This window comes from Leptonychotes weddellii, chromosome 1, assembly GCF_054177405.1.
Source record: "Leptonychotes weddellii isolate Sample4059 chromosome 1, ASM5417740v2, whole genome shotgun sequence".
In the NCBI taxonomy this organism is placed as follows: domain Eukaryota; kingdom Metazoa; phylum Chordata; class Mammalia; order Carnivora; family Phocidae; genus Leptonychotes; species Leptonychotes weddellii.
Genome location: NC_138369.1, coordinates 6,362,153 through 6,380,149, shown reverse-complemented (window position 1 = coordinate 6,380,149; position 17,997 = coordinate 6,362,153). Strand labels below are relative to the sequence as shown.

At 56.6% G+C, this 17,997-nt stretch overlaps 2 protein-coding genes and 2 long non-coding RNA genes across 7 annotated transcripts in view; 2 read left to right on the top strand and 2 right to left on the bottom strand.

Annotated features, from left to right (window-relative positions):
- Positions 1–6,676, top strand: part of KRI1 (KRI1 homolog) — a 6,871-nt gene extending 195 nt beyond the window's left edge. Inside the window, exons 2-16 of the mRNA XM_081802450.1 lie at positions 198–273; positions 351–400; positions 679–775; positions 853–930; positions 1,194–1,324; positions 1,623–1,749; positions 1,865–1,960; positions 2,050–2,220; positions 3,320–3,395; positions 3,490–3,578; positions 3,669–3,795; positions 3,881–4,011; positions 4,937–5,001; positions 5,092–5,190; positions 5,767–6,676. Of these exons, the coding sequence (XP_081658576.1) occupies positions 198–273; positions 351–400; positions 679–775; positions 853–930; positions 1,194–1,324; positions 1,623–1,749; positions 1,865–1,960; positions 2,050–2,220; positions 3,320–3,395; positions 3,490–3,578; positions 3,669–3,795; positions 3,881–4,011; positions 4,937–5,001; positions 5,092–5,190; positions 5,767–6,106 (1,753 nt within the window). The 3' untranslated portion in view covers positions 6,107–6,676. The remainder of the gene's footprint in view (positions 1–197; positions 274–350; positions 401–678; positions 776–852; positions 931–1,193; positions 1,325–1,622; positions 1,750–1,864; positions 1,961–2,049; positions 2,221–3,319; positions 3,396–3,489; positions 3,579–3,668; positions 3,796–3,880; positions 4,012–4,936; positions 5,002–5,091; positions 5,191–5,766) is intronic.
- The window catches only part of LOC145720257 (uncharacterized), a 108,645-nt gene that overhangs the window by 58,086 nt on the left and 32,562 nt on the right, over positions 1–17,997 (top strand). The gene's annotated exons all lie outside the window — the stretch shown is intronic.
- ATG4D (autophagy related 4D cysteine peptidase) lies at positions 6,319–13,003 on the bottom strand. Of its 3 annotated transcripts, XM_006741055.2 has the most exons (10): positions 12,389–12,999; positions 11,762–11,845; positions 11,512–11,685; positions 10,728–11,004; positions 10,589–10,653; positions 8,816–8,946; positions 7,806–7,884; positions 7,650–7,726; positions 7,446–7,565; positions 6,319–6,885 (listed from the first exon to the last, which is right to left on the bottom strand). In XM_006741055.2, exons 1-10 carry the CDS (start codon positions 12,618–12,620, stop codon positions 6,703–6,705), a joined length of 1,422 nt encoding a protein of 473 aa, XP_006741118.2. In that variant the 5' UTR covers positions 12,621–12,999; the 3' UTR covers positions 6,319–6,702. The 3 variants fall into 3 exon arrangements, with proteins under 3 accessions (XP_006741118.2, XP_081668949.1, XP_081668956.1); XM_081812823.1 differs by lacking the exon at positions 7,446–7,565 and having other exon boundaries at positions 12,389–13,003; XM_081812830.1 differs by lacking the exon at positions 7,806–7,884 and having other exon boundaries at positions 12,389–13,003.
- Positions 13,095–17,997, bottom strand: part of LOC115943535 (uncharacterized) — a 17,961-nt gene continuing 13,058 nt past the window's right edge. Inside the window, exons 3-4 of the long non-coding RNA XR_004078103.2 lie at positions 14,761–14,840; positions 13,095–13,288 (exon numbers count right to left, since the gene is read on the bottom strand). This is a non-coding gene — a long non-coding RNA (uncharacterized LOC115943535). The remainder of the gene's footprint in view (positions 13,289–14,760; positions 14,841–17,997) is intronic.

The following is a 17,997-nucleotide window of genomic DNA, read 5'->3' as shown; positions in this document are numbered from 1 at the left end:
AGCCTTCCCAGGGCAGGCGGATGCATGGGAGTCTTAGAAGAGGTGGGAAAAAGCTGGTGGTGACTCACCAGGATTGAGGGAACCCCAGAGAACAGGAGTGTCCGTGACCCATCTGCACCGCACTGCCCCCCAACTGCTGCTCGTAACAGCTCCCCACCCCGTGGGGACAGACGAGCCGTGGGGAGTCTATTCTGAAGCCCCCATTTGTCCTTACACAGCAAATATGTCGATGAGGAAAATTCAGATGCAGAGACCTCCGATCAGAGATTCCAGGTAGGTGGGGTGGAGGCCCCGGTTGGGGGTCGAGGGGCCTGGGGCTGGGCCTGAGGCCCACGTCGCTCTCTCTGCAGCAGATCTCGTCGCAAAGTTACGTAGAAGAACAGAAACAACTCAAGGAAAGGTGAGCCTGGGCCTACTGAATAGCCAGATGGATCAGATTTGAGCCTGAGTTCAAATCCAGCCCTGTTACTTCATGGCTGTGTGCCCTTGGGCACATCACTTAGTCTTTCTGTGCCTCAGTTTCCCTGTCTGTTAAATGGGGTTGATGACGCCCTCTATGTCACAGCACTGCTCTGAGCTTGTTGAGGAGAGCCCAGGACTTAGTAAACAGGGTTCATCTTGGGACTGTGGGCAGGGACCAGGCTTCGTCTCCTGAGGCGTACTCTCTCACATGGGCAGCTTCCGGGCATTCGTGGAGGACAGCGACGATGAGGACAGTGCCGGGGAAGGTGGCTCTGGGTTGCTGCAGAAACGGGCCAAAACCAGGGAGGAGAAGGTGGGTGCTGGGCCTGGCTGGCTGGGGGTTGGTGGCAGGAAGGGGTCCCCAGACCCTCAGTGCTGGCCTACCCGCAGGCCCAGGAGGATGCGGACTACGTGGAGTGGCTGAAGGGGCAGAGGGAGATTCACAACCCTGACACCCTGAAGGAACTGGTGAGTTCTCAGGTCTGGTCCGTCTCCAGGCTTTTTCTGGAAACCAGTCCTTGAGGGAGTAGCCAAGAGCCCCTAGTCTGAAGACGGGGTGTGCCCCTCTCTGGGTGCCAGTTTCTACTCCTGTAAAGTGGAAATTGTCCCCCCTACTTTATAGGCTGGCTGTGAAGTTTCAGTTACTTAAGTCCACATGGAGCCAAGCCCACCCTCCTTCCCTGCCCACAAGTCCCTGACCTGGGTCCTGTTCCCCACCCCCCCACCCCCAGACCCACCTCAAGGAGTATTGGAACAACCCAGAGCTGGATGAAGGAGAGCAGTTCCTGCGGGATTATATCCTCAACAAACGCTATGTGGAGGAGGAGGAAGGCGAGGAAGAGGAGGCAGAGGAGGAGGAAGGGTGAGCAACCATGTCCCCCAGGGGCCTGGAGCCAGTGCCAGAAGGCAAAGGGCACCAGCTGTTTACTTTTTCACACAGATGGTAGTGGAGTTACTGTTCTGTGAGGAGGACCTGCGGCGTGTGGGCTCTGGAGCTAGGTGGCCCTGTCACTGGATTTTGTGCCTCAGTTTCCCTATCTGTAAAATGGGGGTGCCTCCAAAGTAGGGCTCTTGTGAGGATTCAGGGCGTTACTGCAGCTGGTACACAGGAGTGCAGGGGCTCAGCTGACCCCCAGCCCTGTCCCATTTTTGTCCCTCAGGGGCCCCAGCCTCCCGGTCCAGCTAGCCGTGGACGATTCCTCAGATGAGGGGGAGCTGTTTCTGAAGAAGCAGGAGGACTTTGAGCACAAGTACAACTTCCGCTTCGAGGAGCCGGACTCGGCCTTGGTGCGGGACCCGGGGCTGGGGCTTGGGGGGATAGGGGGGACCTGGGCCTTGGGCCCGGGCCGGGAGAGCCCAGAATCACCTCTGTGGCCCTTCTGGTCTCCCCTGCTGCCCACAGGTCAAGACCTACCCTCGAAGCATCGCGTCCTCTGTGCGCCGCAAAGATGAGCGCAGGAAGGAGAGGAGAGAGGAGACACGGGAGCGAAAGAGGAGGGTGAGCGTGGGGCTGCCGGGCTGGGGAGGGCTGCCCACCCTGTGGGGAGAGCTCATGCCCTCCCTCTCCCCCGGGCCTGCCACCCGCAGGAGAAAGTGAAGAAGCAGGAAGAGCTCAAGCAGCTGAAGAACCTGAAAAGGAAGGAGATTCTGGCCAGGCTGGAGAGGCTGCGGCAGGTCACAGGCAACGAGACACTGGGCTTTGAGGAGCGGGACCTCGAGGACGACTTTGACCCCACCCGGCACGACCAGCTCATGCAGGTGCGGCCCCTGCGCCCCACCCCAGCCATGCAGTGCTGCTTGGGACAAGGCTCTGGAATCCGTGCTTGTTTCCTGGCTGTGTGGCCTCAGAGAAGTGACTTGCCGTCTCTGAGCGTGTGTCCCTTTCTCTCTGTAAAGTGGGTTCAACCATATTGTGTACCTCAGGGCCGGTGTAAGGATAGCCTGAGAGAAGTACACATAAAAACTGGTAACGCTCAGGGAACAGGGAGTGGCTGTGGGTCCTTGGAACTTGTTGCCATTAATGTTTATTGTTGGTTTGAGGGGACATAGCATCCGGCCACAGAAACAGGCAATAGGGCTGTATGGGGAAAGGCAGCGGGGACCCTGTGAACCCCAAAGAGACCCCTGACCAAGCCTACGAGCTCAGGGGAGGGGACTGAGGATGCGTAGGCTTCAGTTTCTCCATAAATGGAGGTAGTTTCTGTCTCTTGGGGGTGCTTGTGAGAATGCAGGGAGATGCAGCCCAGCATTGGGCATACAGTAGGTGCTTAATAAATGACATGATTTGCAATATCTGCCTTTGCCAGGCACCCACCGGGTGCTGGGGTTCCATCAAGGGCCCAGCAGTTTCAGCCCTCTTGGAGCTCATGGAATGGCAAGAACCAGCCTCGTAGGCACTGAGCACCAGGCCACAGAGCAGTCGGTCCCTGCCCTCCCAGAGCTCCCAGTCTAAACTATACAGTTATAACCCCCAGCGATCAGAGTGGTGGGGGGGACGTGCAGGGGGAGGTGGGGTCTTAGAGGAGTCCCGGGTCGACTTTGTCGGGCATGGTGGTGAGTGGGTCAGGGCAGGCAGCTGAGGCCTGAAGAGCAGTTAGGCAGCCAAGGAGGGAGGGAGCGCACCAGGCGGGGGGCACCGCAGGGGCAAAGGCCTGTGGGAGGGAAAGAACGGCGGCTCTGTGGAACAGAATGGTGCCCAGTGCGGCAGGGGGCACTGGGGCATGGAGGGGCCTGGTCACACAGGGTTCCCCTCACGTCAGCAGCTAGGTCTGGAGGGTGCTGGGAGCCACGTCAGGTGTAGGAGTACCACTGTGGCGGGGACTGGGCCTTGCTGATCGTCCGGGCCCTGACCCTGCAGAGGTGTTTTGGGGACGAGTACTATGGCACCGTGGAGGAGGAGAAGCCGCACTTTGAGGAAGAGGAAGGGCTTGAAGGTGAGGTCCCCGGGGGCACCAGCCTGGGGAAGCTGCTGGGTCTGAAGTCCGAAGTTCCACCCTGACCCCCTACCTCTGTGGCCTCTGCAACCAGATGACTGGAACTGGGACACGTGGGCTGGGCCTGAGCAGGGTGGAGCTTGGAATCAGCAGGAGCTGCACTGCGAGGACCCCGACTTCAATGTAGGTGCCATGGGCAGAGGGGGGACCTGGGGGGGTACACGGGGCCGCCCCTCCCCGCCGACGGCTGGCCTGACCTTGGCATCTCGACAGATGGACGCGGACTACGACCCCAGCCAGCCGCGGAAAAAGCGGCGCGAGGCCCCCCTGACGGGCAAGAAGAAGCGCAAGTCACCCTTCGCCGCGGCTGTGGGGCAGGAAAAGCCGGTGTTCGACCCTGGTGAGGCCCGGGCTGGTGGCGGTGGGCGGGTAGGGGCTCCGCGGGGCCCGGCGCACCCTGGCAGCCTGGCTCCCGCCCTGCACAGGAGACAAGACGTTCGAGGAGTACCTGGATGAGTATTACCGGCTGGACTATGAGGACATCATTGACGACCTGCCCTGTCGCTTTAAGTACCGCACGGTGGTTCCCTGCGACTTCGGGCTGAGCACCGAGGAGGTGGGGCCCCACAATGGTGCCCAGCCTGGGGGGGAGGTGCCCCGTGGGCAGGGGGGAGTGTGCAGCCAGCAGATGCTGTGACCCCCCCCACCCCCGTTCCTTCTCTGGAAAACACCAGTACTGATAACGTTCCTCTGCCTCAGACGGGGGGCTTCCAACAGTGCTTTGCCCTAGAACGCGCCGTAAATAGTACTTTTAAATCTATTAGCTAATATCCGCAGTTGGGTGGCCGTCAGGACTGGGTGGGCTCTGGAAACAGATGGCCCAGATTCGAATCCTGCTGTGGCCACTCACCAGCTGTGACCCAGGACGCTGTGCTTCCATTTCCCCATCTGTAAAATGGGCCTAACCGCAGCCCCCACATCGTGGCTGTGGAGCTTTAGTGAACGTGTGCGGCTCCTGGGGCGGCGCTCGCCCCTCAGCCCTGGGGGCCGTGGGGGGGCTTCACCAGTCATGGCCAGCAAAGTCCACGCTCATGCCCCCTGTACCTTCTGCATTCCCTCAGTCTCCCCGGCAGCCTTTCAGTAGTTTCTAAGGGGCTTGCCCACCTCCTGGTTGAGGAAACTGAGGCCTGCAGCTGGGAGCCTTGGCACCGAGCCCCTTGCCTCTTCTGAGGCTGCTGGGACCGTGGTGCCCGAGTGAGGCTCTGGGACCCCTGGGCCCAAACTGGAATCCGAAATCAGCCACTTCCCGACCACCTGACTAGGGCAAGGAGCGCCTTGCCGAGCCTCAGTTTCCCCGCTGCCAAAAACATCCGGTGGCCTCCACAGAAAGCAGTCCTCTCCTGCTATGGCGACATCCCTGCCGAGCGGTAGTAGCATGACCCGCCTTTGGCCAGCGAGGCGGCTGAAGCTGCGAAAGCCAGCCCCCTGCGCCCCCGACCCAGGGCTCACACGGCAGGACCCCACCCTCCCTTCCTGTGCAGATCCTCGCTGCCGACGACAAGGAGCTGAACCGGTGGTGCTCCCTGAAGAAAACCTGCATGTACAGGTGACAGGGCTGGGCCAGGTGTGCCTGGGGGGGGTGGTGGGGGACCTCCCAAAGCTCCCGGCAATAGGCGCCGCCTGTGGGCACCCCCAGGTCAGAGCAGGAGGAACTGCAGGACAAGAGGACGTACAGCCAGAAGGCCCAGAACTCCTGGAAAAAGAGGCAGATCTTTAAGTCACTTTGCCCAGAGAGGTGAGTGTCACCGGCTGGAGGAGGGCGGGCTTCGGAGCCCATTGGGCCTGGGAACGGGGCCTCTTTTCTCGTCCCAGGCCACAGCTGCGTGACCTTGGGCAAGGCCCTTGCCCTTTCTGGGCTTGCTGCCTCATTTTTAAAATGAGGGTAAGGGGTTAAGATGGCTCGTTTCTTGTTAGTTTTTGAGGATTAAGTGAATTCATGTAAAGTGCCTAAAACATAGGAAATACCATATAGGTATTATTATTATTATGCCCATTATTTCCTGATCTATAAAGCAGGAGTGATAGGACCTCAGAGAGCTGCTTTAAAGCTGCAATAAATCAATTTCCATGAACAGCTTAGTATAGGCTCAGGCTCAAAAAGCCAGAGTGCTCAGCAATGCAATCGAGTCTCAGAGTTCAGTAGAAAAGGCCCAGTTTTGGTGTCAGACTTCGGTTTGAACCCGAGGCAGGCCCCGGATTTGGTGCCTTGCCTCTGAGCCTCTCCTTTCCTCATCTGGAAAATGGGGGATGTGTACTCAGGAACTGGCCTAATCATGACCAGCTTGGGCTCAGCCTCCACTTTTCTGCTCAGGACGGAGACGCTTACGGAAGCCACAGGGAAGCCACAGAGAGACAAAGATGGCCCGCCCGGGCAGCTGCTGGCATCTGCTGGGGCCCGCAGGAAGCAGCCCCAGCCTGGGAGCCCCCCAGCACAGGAAGAAGCAGTCCCCGTGTCACACACCCAGAAGCCAATCCCCCAGAGGCGGAGGAGGGGCAGGAAGGCGCGTCTCCTGGGCCCCACCGTGACACTTGGGGGGCATGAGTTTAGCCGCCAGAGACTGCAGGCCTTTGGCCTCAACCCCAAACGGCTGCACTTCCGCCAGCTGGCCCGGCAACGGAGGAAGCCGCAGGGTCCCAAGAGCGGCCCCTGAGCTCCAGGGAGCAGGCAGGGGCCCTGGCGTTCCTCCCTTCCGTCGCACTCCTCATGCATGTCCCTCATGGACCGTGTGGACTCATGGGCAGAGAAGTCTTCCTGTCTCACAGATGTGGAAGCCGAGGCCTACCTAACAAGCTTCCCCCCCGCATCTCCCCTTGAGACACACCTCGGACCCCATCCCGCAGACGCTGGGCCAGCCACAGCCAGTCAAGTTAAACGGCTTTATTAGCCCCCAGTGGCCACAGTTCCCCCCACCACCCCTGGACTTCGGCAGGGTGGGAGCTTTGGGACCAGCGAGGGGCACAGGTGGTCCAGTGCAAACTACAGTACTTGAGTCAGGCCCTGAGTGGGTGTCTGGGAGCCCTCCCTCCCTGCCCTGTGCGGAGGGCCCAGCCGGCCGGAGAGAGGCATACTGGCTCTGCCCCTGTCGGGATGGCCCCCAGTTCCGAGGTTTCTTGGACTGGTCTCAGCTGCACTTGTCAAGGGGGTGAGAACGGGAAGACCCATCACCTCCAGATTTCAAGCTCCCATACCCAGCATGACATAAATAAAAAAATAAATAGTGTGCATCTTCTCCCCCAACCCCACCCGTTATAAAAACACAAAGTCCTCAGAGCTTGGGCGTTTGGCTTTGAGGAGCCGCCCCGTGCGAGGGAGCCGCAGTGTTGGCTGGGAGAGCTGGGAGCAGAGGTCGTCCAGGCTGTGGTCCTGAGCATGGCCCTCAGCTACGGTGAACATGGGGTAGCGCTCGGTGGCTGAGGAGGAGCTGAGGACCTGGCGGGAGGAGGGGGAGAGTGGCTTAGCCCCAAACCATATTCACTGTCCTACAGGTATAATTATCCTAATAGGTATATTTATCAGGTGCTTCCTGAGCTCAACTCTTATCCCTCCAGGGCGGTGACCCAGGCCAGCCAATCAGCACCTTCCATTCCCTGGCCACTGTGATGGGCACATGACCCAGGGTGACCAATGAAGAGCAACCCTAGGATTTTTGCTGCATCTTCTGGGAGTGTAGGGCTCCCTTTCCACTGAACAGGGAGGTGGGTGCCCAGAAAGGCCAGTGGCCACCCCTTGCCACTATAAGGGTGAGGCCCTGATGGGACAGTAGAACCGTGAGATGGGGAGCTCATGGATGCAGCTGTCCTTCAAGCAATGATGTCCCTAACTTTTCATCTCCTGCCCTTCTTTAGGTCCAATCAGTCCTAGCCAGGCTTTTGTAGCTTGTGGGCAGAATAATAGTCTTGATTCCCCAGGTCTGCTGGACTCAAGGTCTCTCTTCCTCTTCTACCCCCTCACTGCCCCCTGCCCTCTGCCCTCCACCACTCCTGGCTCACCCTGGTCAGCTCTGAGCAGAGCGTCTCAAACTCCTTCTGGTCTCCAGCATAGAACCCCACTGTACAGCTTGGGTCCATCTTGGCGAAGGCCATCTTTCGGGGTGAGGTGCAATGGAAGGACTGGGGCATACAAATGAGGGAAGCTCAGGGCCCCGGCCTCCTCCACCTTCCCCAGCCCCACCCTAGGGATCTGACCCGGCTCACCTCCAGGGGGAAGTCAGCCTGACTGACATCCACAGTGGGCTGGCAGTAGTGGGGATCCAGGTAGAGCAGGAAGTCATCTGCAGGGGTGGAGGCGTGAGCGGGGCTGAGGAAGGGTAGGGTGGGGGGGCAGGATGGAGCGGGATGGGGCGGGCCTACCCTGATAGCCGATGAAGTACAGTGAATGCCGTGGCTTGCCCCCCATGATGCCCAGGCATAGCTCTGAACGCAGGAGCTCCTGCAGGGAGAAAAGCGGGTGGGGAGTATACTCCGGGCAGGTGCTGTCAAACAGGCCCTTGAGAAGCACTTAGCAAACCCCGCATGTGTGCAAACCCAGCCCTTTCTCATGGAGCTGACATTCCAGTGTAGGAGATGAATAAAGAACAAGACGAGTAAGTTCTGCCGTGTGTCACTAGGCAATAGCACTGGGAGAAGAATAAAGAAGGGAAAAGGGCTTTGCAATTTTAAGTAGGGGAGTCAGAAAGGCCTCACTGACAGGTGACATTGCAGCAAAGGCCCGAAGGAGGTAAGAAAGGGAGTTAGGAGTGCATCTCTGGGGAAAGAGCACTCCAAGCAGCTGGAACAGCGAGTGCAAAGGCCCTGAGGCCTGTGTGTTCTGAAAACAGTGAGGAGGTTCATGTGGTGGGGGCAGAGAGAAGTGGGAAGGAGAGTGGGGGCAGATGAGGTCAAGGCATGGGCAGGGGCATGGTACAAAGCCTTGCAGGTGTAGGGAGAACTTTGGCCTTTATTCTGAGTGAAAACACCCCAGGGTTTTTCCAGCCTTGCCATTCCTTTTGCCTGGAGCACTCTGGCTCCTCATCTGCCCTGGCTGGAGAGGGGCTTTCCTAGGCTGTAGCCAACCCCCTCTGCCCCTCGCAGTGTTAGTTTTCGTTCCTCTAGAATCTAAGGTTCAAATGCCACAGCTATCAGTTTGGTTTCAGACCCGCTGTCTGTCCTTCCCCCAGTAGAATGTCTGCTCCCAGAGGGCACGAACGTTTGCCTCTTCGCCCCTGAAACCCAGCAGCTGGGACAGCGTTTGGCACGTACTGGGTGCTCCCTAACTACTGGGTAACCAGATGGACGGATGAAGGAAGCAGGAACACCTGACCCAAGCTACAGAAGCCTGTGTGGCTCCCGGGGGAGGCTTAGTGGAACTTGGCCGAACCTACCTTCACACAGGGCACATACACGGGGTTGAGAGTCTCGCCGCCCAGCCGCACTGGCACCAAGATGACCACGGCCTTCCATTCGGCCGTGGGGTCCGGCCTGGCCACCAGGCGTGCCACATCTGCCTTGTACACTGGGAGGATGATGCAGCAGGTTACATTCTTACCCGCCCTTCGAGCCTCAGAGCGGGGCCCTCCACGTGCCCCTGTGACGTCGGAGGGTCCCACTCCTGTCATCAATGGAAACGGAGGACTTCCTCATGCCCCACCCACCCCAAACTCTACCCCCCGACAATTCCAGGGCCTCCGGGCAGGTGTAGACATCCCCGTTTTACAGAGCGGGTGACTGAGGCCCTGAGATTTAGATGAAGAACATAAAACCAGGAGGAGGCAGAGAGCCTTCCCCACAGCCCGGAGCACCTCCCCAGTTCCAGGCCTGCTTAGTCTTTACTTACTCAGCGTGTGAGTTTGCCAATATGGAAACGGGAGCTCCAAGCAGTCTGCCCCTCTGCTGAATGTCCCTGCGTGTCCCTCCTCCTCAAGTCCAATCTGCTGGTCTCCATTCTCCCACGTCCTCCCTTACTGCTAGGTAAGCCCCTTCCTGGCTCCCAGAAAAGTGGATTCAACCCTTCTGGAAACACAGCTGCTATGGTCAGAATGCTTGTGTCCCCCTAACATTCAGATGCTGAAATTCTAACCCCCAAAGTGACAGGGCCTTTGGGAGTGGACTAGGTCATGAGGGTGGAATCCTCATGAGTGGGATCAGTGCCTGTATAAGGCCCCAGAGAGCTCGCCGGCCCCCCATCATGTGAGAACACGGCAAAATGAACCAGGAAGTGCGTCCCCACCAGACACCGAATCTGCTGGTGCCTTGATCTTGGACTTCCCAGGCCCCAGAACTATGAGAAATAAGTTCCTATTATTTATAGGCCATTCCGTCTGTGGCATTTTTGGTATAGCAGCCCAAACGGACTAAGATAGTGACCATCTGTTAAAATCAAGTATCGCCCCAAACATCTACAATTTTATATAAAAATTCATAGGTTTTGTAGATTCTCTGACACCGATCCATTGAGGCTCCTATTAATGAAGACCCTATCTAAACTGATTTGGAGGAGGGGCGCCTGGGTGGCTCAGTCGGTTAAACGTCTGCCTTCAGCTCAGGTCATGATCCCAAGGTCCTAGGATCGAGCCCCATGTTGGGCGCTCTGCTCGGCAGGGAGCCTGCTTTTCCCTCTGCCTCTGCCTGCAGCTCCCCCTGCTTTTGCTCTCTCTCCCTCTCTCTGTCAAATAAACAAATAAAATTAAAAAAAAAAAGAAAGAAAGAAAGAAAGAAACTGATTTGGAGGATAGTGGGGAACAATAATAATAATAGCTAATATTTGGCGAACACTCACTATGTGACATGCCCTGCTCAAATGGTTTAACTTGTGTTATTTACTCACTTAATCCTTATAACAATCCTGTGAGGCAGAGAGCAGACTTCTGTACATGTTAGAACTGTTTACAGAGTAAGAGTAGACTGGACCTGAGAGAGGGAAGCCTTATGTCCTCTATTCTATCACTGGCAGAGAAACCCCTAACGTTTCCTCTGCTGGTTCCAGAGGCAGCGGAGGGGTCCTGAGCACCTCCCACTGTGTGCGCCTCGAATTCTTTCCAAGGCTTCCTCTGCCCCAGAACTCGTTTCAGCCTCTGAGAAGGTAGGTCCTCAGACGCAGCTGAGGTAGCGACTGGCTCAGGGTGAGAACTCTGGGACCTTGGTTTCCAGTCTCTTACCTGTGCAGTCCTGAGAAACATACACCACCAGGCGGGTGACCTCTGAGCAGCTCTCCACAGCTTTCCTGGGGGGGGAGAGGGAAGGCCTGAGTGCCTGGGGGAACCCAATGGCTCCCGTGTCCCCTGCAGCGGCCCTCACCTGAGTATGTGCGCCACCAGAGATGGCCCATACCAGTCCCCCGCCTTCTTGCCTGAGCTCTGCCCAAGCTCCACCAGCCGGTGTAGGCCGAAGGGGGCCTGGGGGTGGTCGGCGAACCAGGACACTATCTGCCGGTGTCGACGTTCCTGCTCCACCTCAGGGGTGCCCCGGGCCCAGCGCGGGGGCATCCAGCGTGCAGGCCCACGGTAACGGTTGGGAGAGGCCAACCCTGATGGCTCAGAGGGGCCCGGGCCCGTGCCCTCGGCCCATGTCCAGTCTGGTGGGGATGGAGTACAGAGTCAAAGGGTGCTGGTGGGGGCGCCTGGGTGGCTCAGTCGTTAAGCGTCTGCCTTCGGCTCAGGTCATGATCCCAGGGTCCTGGGATCGAGTCCCACATCGGGCTCCCTGCTCGGCGGGAAGCCTGCTTCTCCCCCTCCCACTCCCTCTGCTTGTGTTCCTGCTCTCGCTATCTCTCTCTCTGTCAAATAAATAAATAAAATCTTTAAAAAAAAAAAAAAAACAAAGGGTGCTGGTGGGGCGGTGGGGGTCACAGTTCCCATTTGCTCATGCTTTCTGTACAATTCTAATGCTCCTGAGACCCCAGGTTTACCAACAATATTCACATTCCTGAAACTTGTTGTATCAACTCTCACTCCCCCCCTGCAAAACATACTTTGCACACAATCTCACATACATTTAAGCTTAGTTTACAAACAATTCTGACCCTGCTGCTCTGTGTGCTTGGCAGGATGCTCCTAGGGCGCACTTCCCTTCCACCACTCACCTCGGGGCAGGAAATGCAGCAGCAGGCCCTGGGCCAGCATCATCTGCCCACTGCGCAGCATGCATCCCCAGCCACAGTCCGAGGTTAGGCCACCTCCGGCCAGGGGCGGGAAGTCCCGGCGGTATGTGAGCCACAGGCGGGACGCGAAGTCCCGCTGGAAACGCTGGATGTCACCTACAAGAGCAGGCTTGTCAGCTGCCACCAGGCACACCAGGCCCCCCTCAACCCCAGCCTGGGGCCACCGGCTCACCCTCGCCCTCGAAGCGGTAGCGGCGGCCACAGAGGTGGACGCTGGAGATCTTGCTAAAGCTGGTCCGGCTTTTGACTGCCCAACCTGGGGAGACGCGGGGCAGCACCCAGCCAGATGAAGCGCTGGCTCGACAGACATGTAACACAACAGTTACGACAGCAGCAGCGCTTCCATCCCCCACCCCGGTCTGTGAAGCAGACACCATCCCAGGTCCCATCTCAGGGCTGGCCCTGGGCAATCCATGCCGGATTCCCCTCCGATGGAGGCAGGGACCCTCGTAACGGCCACGTGAGTGTTTGCCATCAATTCAGGATGAATAAAGCAGTTCTGATGATTGCATCCGTTTTACAGAGGGGAAAAATGAAGGCACAGAAAAGCAAAACACCTTGCCCAAGGTCACCCGGGAGTGGCTGAGACTTGAAAACACATTCCTTTTTGGACCTGCTGCAGGTCCGCCCGGGGCAGGGCAGGGCGGGGGACCCACAGGTGACTCACAGGAGGAGAGCAAATGGTGGAATGCTCGGCAGGGCCAGGGTCTGGCTCCCCTCGCCCCCCACCCCCTGCCTGGCCGAGCCCTCGGCCCGCTCCTATCTCAGAACACAAGCCCCGGGCCCGCCCCCTCCTCACCGTACTTGACGTTGTTCCAGGCCGTCAGGAACTTCGCCTTAAACTTGTCCACTTCGTCCGGCTCCCCGGGGGCGGCCGCGGGCGAGCCAAGAGCGGGGCCGCTGGCTCCAGAGGGCCTCAGGCCGTTAGGGTCGGGGACTCGGGGGCCCCGCGGCCTGCGGCCCTCGGGGCGGCGCGCGTCCTCCGGGCTCCCGCTCCGGTACTGCGCGGCGGCCGGCGACACGGAGTTCATGGGCGCGCCGGGAGGGCGGACCGAGGGCCCGGGCGGGGGCCGCGCGCGAGCGCCCAGGGGGGCGGGCCGCGGCGCCCGGGAGGGCGCTAGTCGGCCCCCGACGCGGCGGCCAGGCCCCCGGCCCCGGCGCCGGCCGCTGTCACCGCCGCCGCCGCCATTTTAGCGGCCCTGGCCCCGTGAGCCAGGCGGGCGCGACACGGCCGGACGCCCCGCCCCGCCCGGCCCCAGCCTGGGTCGCCGGGCCCGGTTCCGGGTGAACGCGCCGGGACCTTCGGCCGCGGCGCCTCCCCGCGGCGCCCCACGAGCACGCCCCGCCACCCTATCGCAGCGCCCAGGCGCGCCCGAGCACCCCCCCCGCCCCGCAGGCCCTTATCGGAGGCCCCAGAGCCGGGAGGCCCCGCCCCCGGCCCGCCCCGGCCCCGCCCCCGGCGGCGCGCAGGGAGAGGCCGGCCAGGGGGCGGCCCCGCGCGTGAGTGCACCTGCCCGCGTCCCACCCGCCAGAGCGCCCCTCGGCGGCCTGGGCATCCGGGACCCGCGCCGCTCTGGGGCCGAACCTGTGTGACACCTCCTCCTCCTCGCGCCCCCAAGTCACACCTCCCTGTGCCTCAGTTCCCTCAGGAGCAAAAGGGGCTCAAATACAAAAACATAGACGAATCTTCGTGATAATTCTGCGGCGGAAAAGAAGCCAGATAAAAAAGAAGAGTATAGGGGCACCTGGGTGGCTCCGTTGTTAAGCGTCTGCCTTTGGCTCGGGTCATGATCCCAGGGTCCTGGGATCGGGTCCCGCATCGGGCTCCCGGCTCCGCGTGAAGCCTGCTTCTCCCTCTCCCACTCCCCCTGCTTGTGTTCCCTCTCTCGCTGTGTCCGTCACATAAATAAATAAAATCTTAAAAAAAAAAAAGAAGAGTATATACTCTCTGGTCCCATGTACCTAAAACTCCAGAAAATGCAGCCTCATCTCTAGTAACAGAAAGCAGATCAATTTCTGGGTGTCTGGGGGTGGAGTGGGGAGAGGCTAGAGGGAGGGACAAAAAAGGGCTAGAATGTAACTTTTTGAGATGGTGGATATGTTTAGTATTTTGGTTGTGATGCGGGGTTACAAGATGTGAAAACTCATCAGATTGGACACTTGAAATGTGTGTGATTTGCAGTATGTCAGTTATAACTCAAAGCTGTAAAAAAATTTGTCAATGCATCTGACTCGGGAATGTTAGGAGGACGAGCTGAGCCCATCCGTGTAAAGCGCTTTAGCATGATATTACAGGCACAGTCAGGGGTCAGAGTAAACAAGCCACAATCTCAAAGGTGGATGACAGTGGTTGTGACCCTGTAAATGGCAGAGAGGGTGGCCTCTAGTGGCCAGCCCGAGGGCACTGTCCTCAGCCAGCTGCAGGAAATAGGATGAGGCTGTGGGATGTGAACAGGGTACAAAAAGATGGTCACTTCCCTGACTTTTCCTCCGCTCTACCCTCACTGCACCTCCCTTCAGCCACACCTGCCTCCTTTCTCAAATCCAACAACTGCAATCCCACCCCAGGACCTTTGCTCGAACAGTTCCCCCTGCCCACCTAGGCCTCACATCCTTGCATGGCTGGCTCCTCCTGGACCTCTGTCAGGAATTTATTCAAATGTCATCCCAACAGTCTGACCGTGCTCAAAATCTACCCCACCGCTTCCTTTGGACTCCTTTCCTGTTCCCTGCTATTTTTTTTTTCACAGAGCAGTTACCACAACCTGATTGAGTTCAGGCTCCCGTAAAAAATACTGCAGACTGGGTGGCTGAAACAACAAATGTCTTTCTCATGATCCTGGAGGGTGGAAGCGTGAGATCAGGGTGCCATGACCACCAAGATCTTGGTGAGGGCCCTGCTCCTGGTTATGTCCTCACGTGGCCCTTCTCTGGTGTGTGCAGTGAGAGAGGCAGAGAGAGAGAGATCTCCTGTGTCTTCCTCTTGGCATTAACCCCATCATGGAGTCTCCACCCTCATGACCTCATCTAATCCCTGATCATCTCCCAAAGGCCCTGCCTCCTCATACCATCACACTGGGGGCTAGGGTTTCAATATATGCATTTTGTGGGGAGACACAAACATCCAGACCAGAGCACTGATCACATATATATATATGCTATATTTATTACCTCTGTCCCCACCACACCACGAGGCCAGGAGACTCTGTCCATCTTGGTCACTGCTGGCTCCTCAACACTCAGCATGTGTCCTGCATGTACACAGTAGGTGCTCAACAACACAGTAAGTGCAACAAATAACATATGGAATGGAAAGAGAACTTGTTGCAAGGGGCAGATGGTATGTGGGGGCCACAGGTGACCCCCTTCCATTTGATCTGGTGGCTGACCACCCCCTCCTCGGGGGATACGGTGGGGCCCTGGATTCCTTGCCCTTCATTCCCCCTTGCCAATGAGTATAATCACCTCATCTCCCCACCTGGGTCTCTGGCCCCAGCCCGGGGTCCAGCCTCCACATGTGTCCCCCTTGGAATGTCCCTCAGGCTCCCCAGGTTCAGTGTGCCCCTAACTGGTCCTGCATTTCACCCCCGCTGGCTTTTCCTCCCACACCCTTGCCCCACCCCCACCCCCAGCCTCCCTTGCTTCCTTTAGCAGAGTCTGTCTGTCCCCAGTTGTCCTCATTCTCCTGAAGCAGCACAATAGTCATGGCCACTTAGGCAGATGCGGTGATCAGGCCTCTTGGACAGGTGACCCTGCCGCCCTACACCTCAGTTTCCTCATCTGCCAAATGGGCTTAGCAATAGTGCCTAATTCCTCGGGTTTGGGAGGATGAAAGGAATACGCAGAAGGCTAAGAACAGGGCCTGGCTCACACCAGCCACGACTTCCGTGTGAAGTGTTGCTGTTATTGACATTCTTCTTTTTTTTTCTTAAAGATTGTATTTATTTATTTGTTAAGATTTTATTTATTTATTCATTAGAGACACAGAGAGAGAGGCAGAGGGAGAAGCAGGCTCCCAAGGAGCAGGGAGCCCGATGCGGGACTCGATCCCAGGACCCTGAGATCATGACCTGAGCCGAAGGCAGACGCTTAACCATCTGAGCCACCCAGGCGCCCTATTTATTTATTTATTTATTTATTTATTTATTTGAGAGTGCATAATCAGGGGGTGGGAGGGGCGGAGGGAGACAAGCAGACTCCCCACTGAGCAGGGAGCCCGATGCAGGGCTCGATCCCAGGACCCTGAGATCATGACCTGAGCCGAAGGCAGATGCTTAACAGGTGCCCCTGCTATGGACATTCTTATTCACCACTGCCCTCCCGGTCTGGCCCCCAACGCTAGCAGCCGGCTGCCAACCCTGAGGCCTCTAATCCACCCAACAGCTGGAAGAACCTATTTATCAAGTTATTTATTTTTTATATTTTTAGAGAGGAAGGGGGAGGGGCAGAGGGAGAGGGAGAGAGACAATCCCAAGCAGGCTCATGCCCAGCACGGAGCCCGAGGCAGGGTTTGATCTCACAGCCCTGAGATCATGACCTGAGCCGAAATCAAGAGTGGACACTTAACCGACTGAGCCACCCAAGTGCCCCTATCAAGTTATTTTTATGAACAGTTTCTATACACCAAAGAAATCTAGAGCAGTGCTTTTCGGTAGATACATAATGTGAGCTATAATATTCAAAATTCTAGTAGCCATGTTAGAAAAATACAATCTAATTTAAAAAAATGGGCAGAGGATCTCAATAGACAGGTTTCCAAAGAAGACATACAAATGGCCAGCAGGTACATGAAAAGGTGGGTAACATCATTAATCATCAGGGAAAGGCAAATCAAAACCACAATGAGATACCACCTCACACCCGTTAGAATGGCTATTATAAAAAAGATTATAAGTGTTAGTGAGATTGTAGAGAAAAGGGATCCCCGGTGCAATGTTAGTGGGAGTGTATGCTGGTGCAGCCATTGTGGAAAACAGTATTGAGGATCCTCAAAACAATTAAAAAGAGAGATACCTGGGGCGCCTGGGTGGCTCAGTCAGTTAAGCGGCTGCCTTCGGCTCAGGTCATGATCCCAGAGTCCTGGGATCGAGCCCCACGTCAGGCTCCCTGCTCCTTGGAGAGCCTGCTTCTCCCTCTCCCTCTGCCTGCCTCTCTGCCTACTTGTGCTCTCTCTATCTCTGTCAAATAAATAAATAAAATCTTAAAAAAAAAAGAGAGAGATACCATATGATCCAGCAATCTCATGTCTGGGTATTTATTCAAGGGAGACGAAGACAGGATCTCGTAGAGATATCTGCACTCCTGTGTTCACCACAGCATTATTTACAATAATCAACACCTGGAAACAACCTAACTGACCACTAGTGGATGAATAGATAAAGAAAACGTGGTGTGAGGGGCACCTGGGTGGCTCAGTCGTTAAGCGTCTGCCTTCAGCTCAGGTCACGATCCCAGGGTCCTGGGATCGAGTCCCGCATCGGGCTCCCTGCTCAGTCAGGAACCTGCTTCTCCCTCTCTCACTCCCCCTGCTTGTGTTTCCTCTCTCGCTGTGTCTCTCTGTGTCAAATAAATAAATATAATCTTTAAAAAAAAAAGTTCAGGGGCGCCTGGGTGGCTCAGTTGGTTAAGCGACTGCCTTCGGCTCAGGTCATGATCCTGGAGTCCCGGGATCGAGTCCAGCATCAGGCTACCTGCTCCGCAGGGAGTCTGCTTCTCCCTCTCCCGCTCCCCCCTCTTGTGCTCTTTCTCTCTCTCACTCTCTCTCTCAAATAAATAAATAAAATCTTAAAAAAAATTAAAAACTAAAAATTAAAAAAAATTAAAAGTTCTCATCATAAGAAAAACAGTTTGTAACTATGTGAGGTAAAGGATATTAAGTAAACTTAGTGTGCCAATTATTTAGCAATATATACAAATATCAAATCATGTTGTACACTTGAAACTAATACAATGTTATATGTCAATTGTATCTCAATAAAAAATCAATTTAAAAAACAGGTAAAATTAATTTTTTAAAATTTTATTTTTAAGTAATCTCTACACACAACGTGGGGCTCAAACTCACAACCCAGAGATCGAGAGTCACGTGCTCCACTGACTGAGCCAGCCAGGAATTCCAGGCAAAATTAAGGGGTTTTTTTGTTTGTTTTTGGTTTGCTTTTTAAGATTTTATTTATTTATTTGTTAGAGAGAGCGCACAAGCAGGGGGAGCGGCAGGCAGAGGGAGAAGCAGACTCCCCGCTGAGCAAGGAGCCTGACATGGGGCTCAATCCCAGGACCCCGGGATCACGACCCAAGCAGAAGGCAGACGCTCAACTGACCGAGCCCACCCAGGCACCCCTAAAATTAAGTTTAACAATACTTTTTATTTAACTCAGTATACACAAAATCTTATCATTTCAACATGTA

Bases quoted from the DNA above. Each gene is read 5' to 3' on its own strand.
- ATG4D (XM_006741055.2), bottom strand. From the start codon at position 12,620: ATGAACTCCGTGTCGCCGGCCGCCGCGCAGTACCGGAGCGGGAGCCCG. The intron at 7,727-7,805 runs GTAGGCCCGCCC...CCACCCCTGCAG, and splicing joins GTACTTCATCGGCTATCAGG to ATGACTTCCTGCTCTACCTG. The intron at 6,886-7,445 runs GTGAGCCAGGAG...TCCTCCCGCCAG, and splicing joins TCTGCTCAGAGCTGACCAGG to GTCCTCAGCTCCTCCTCAGC.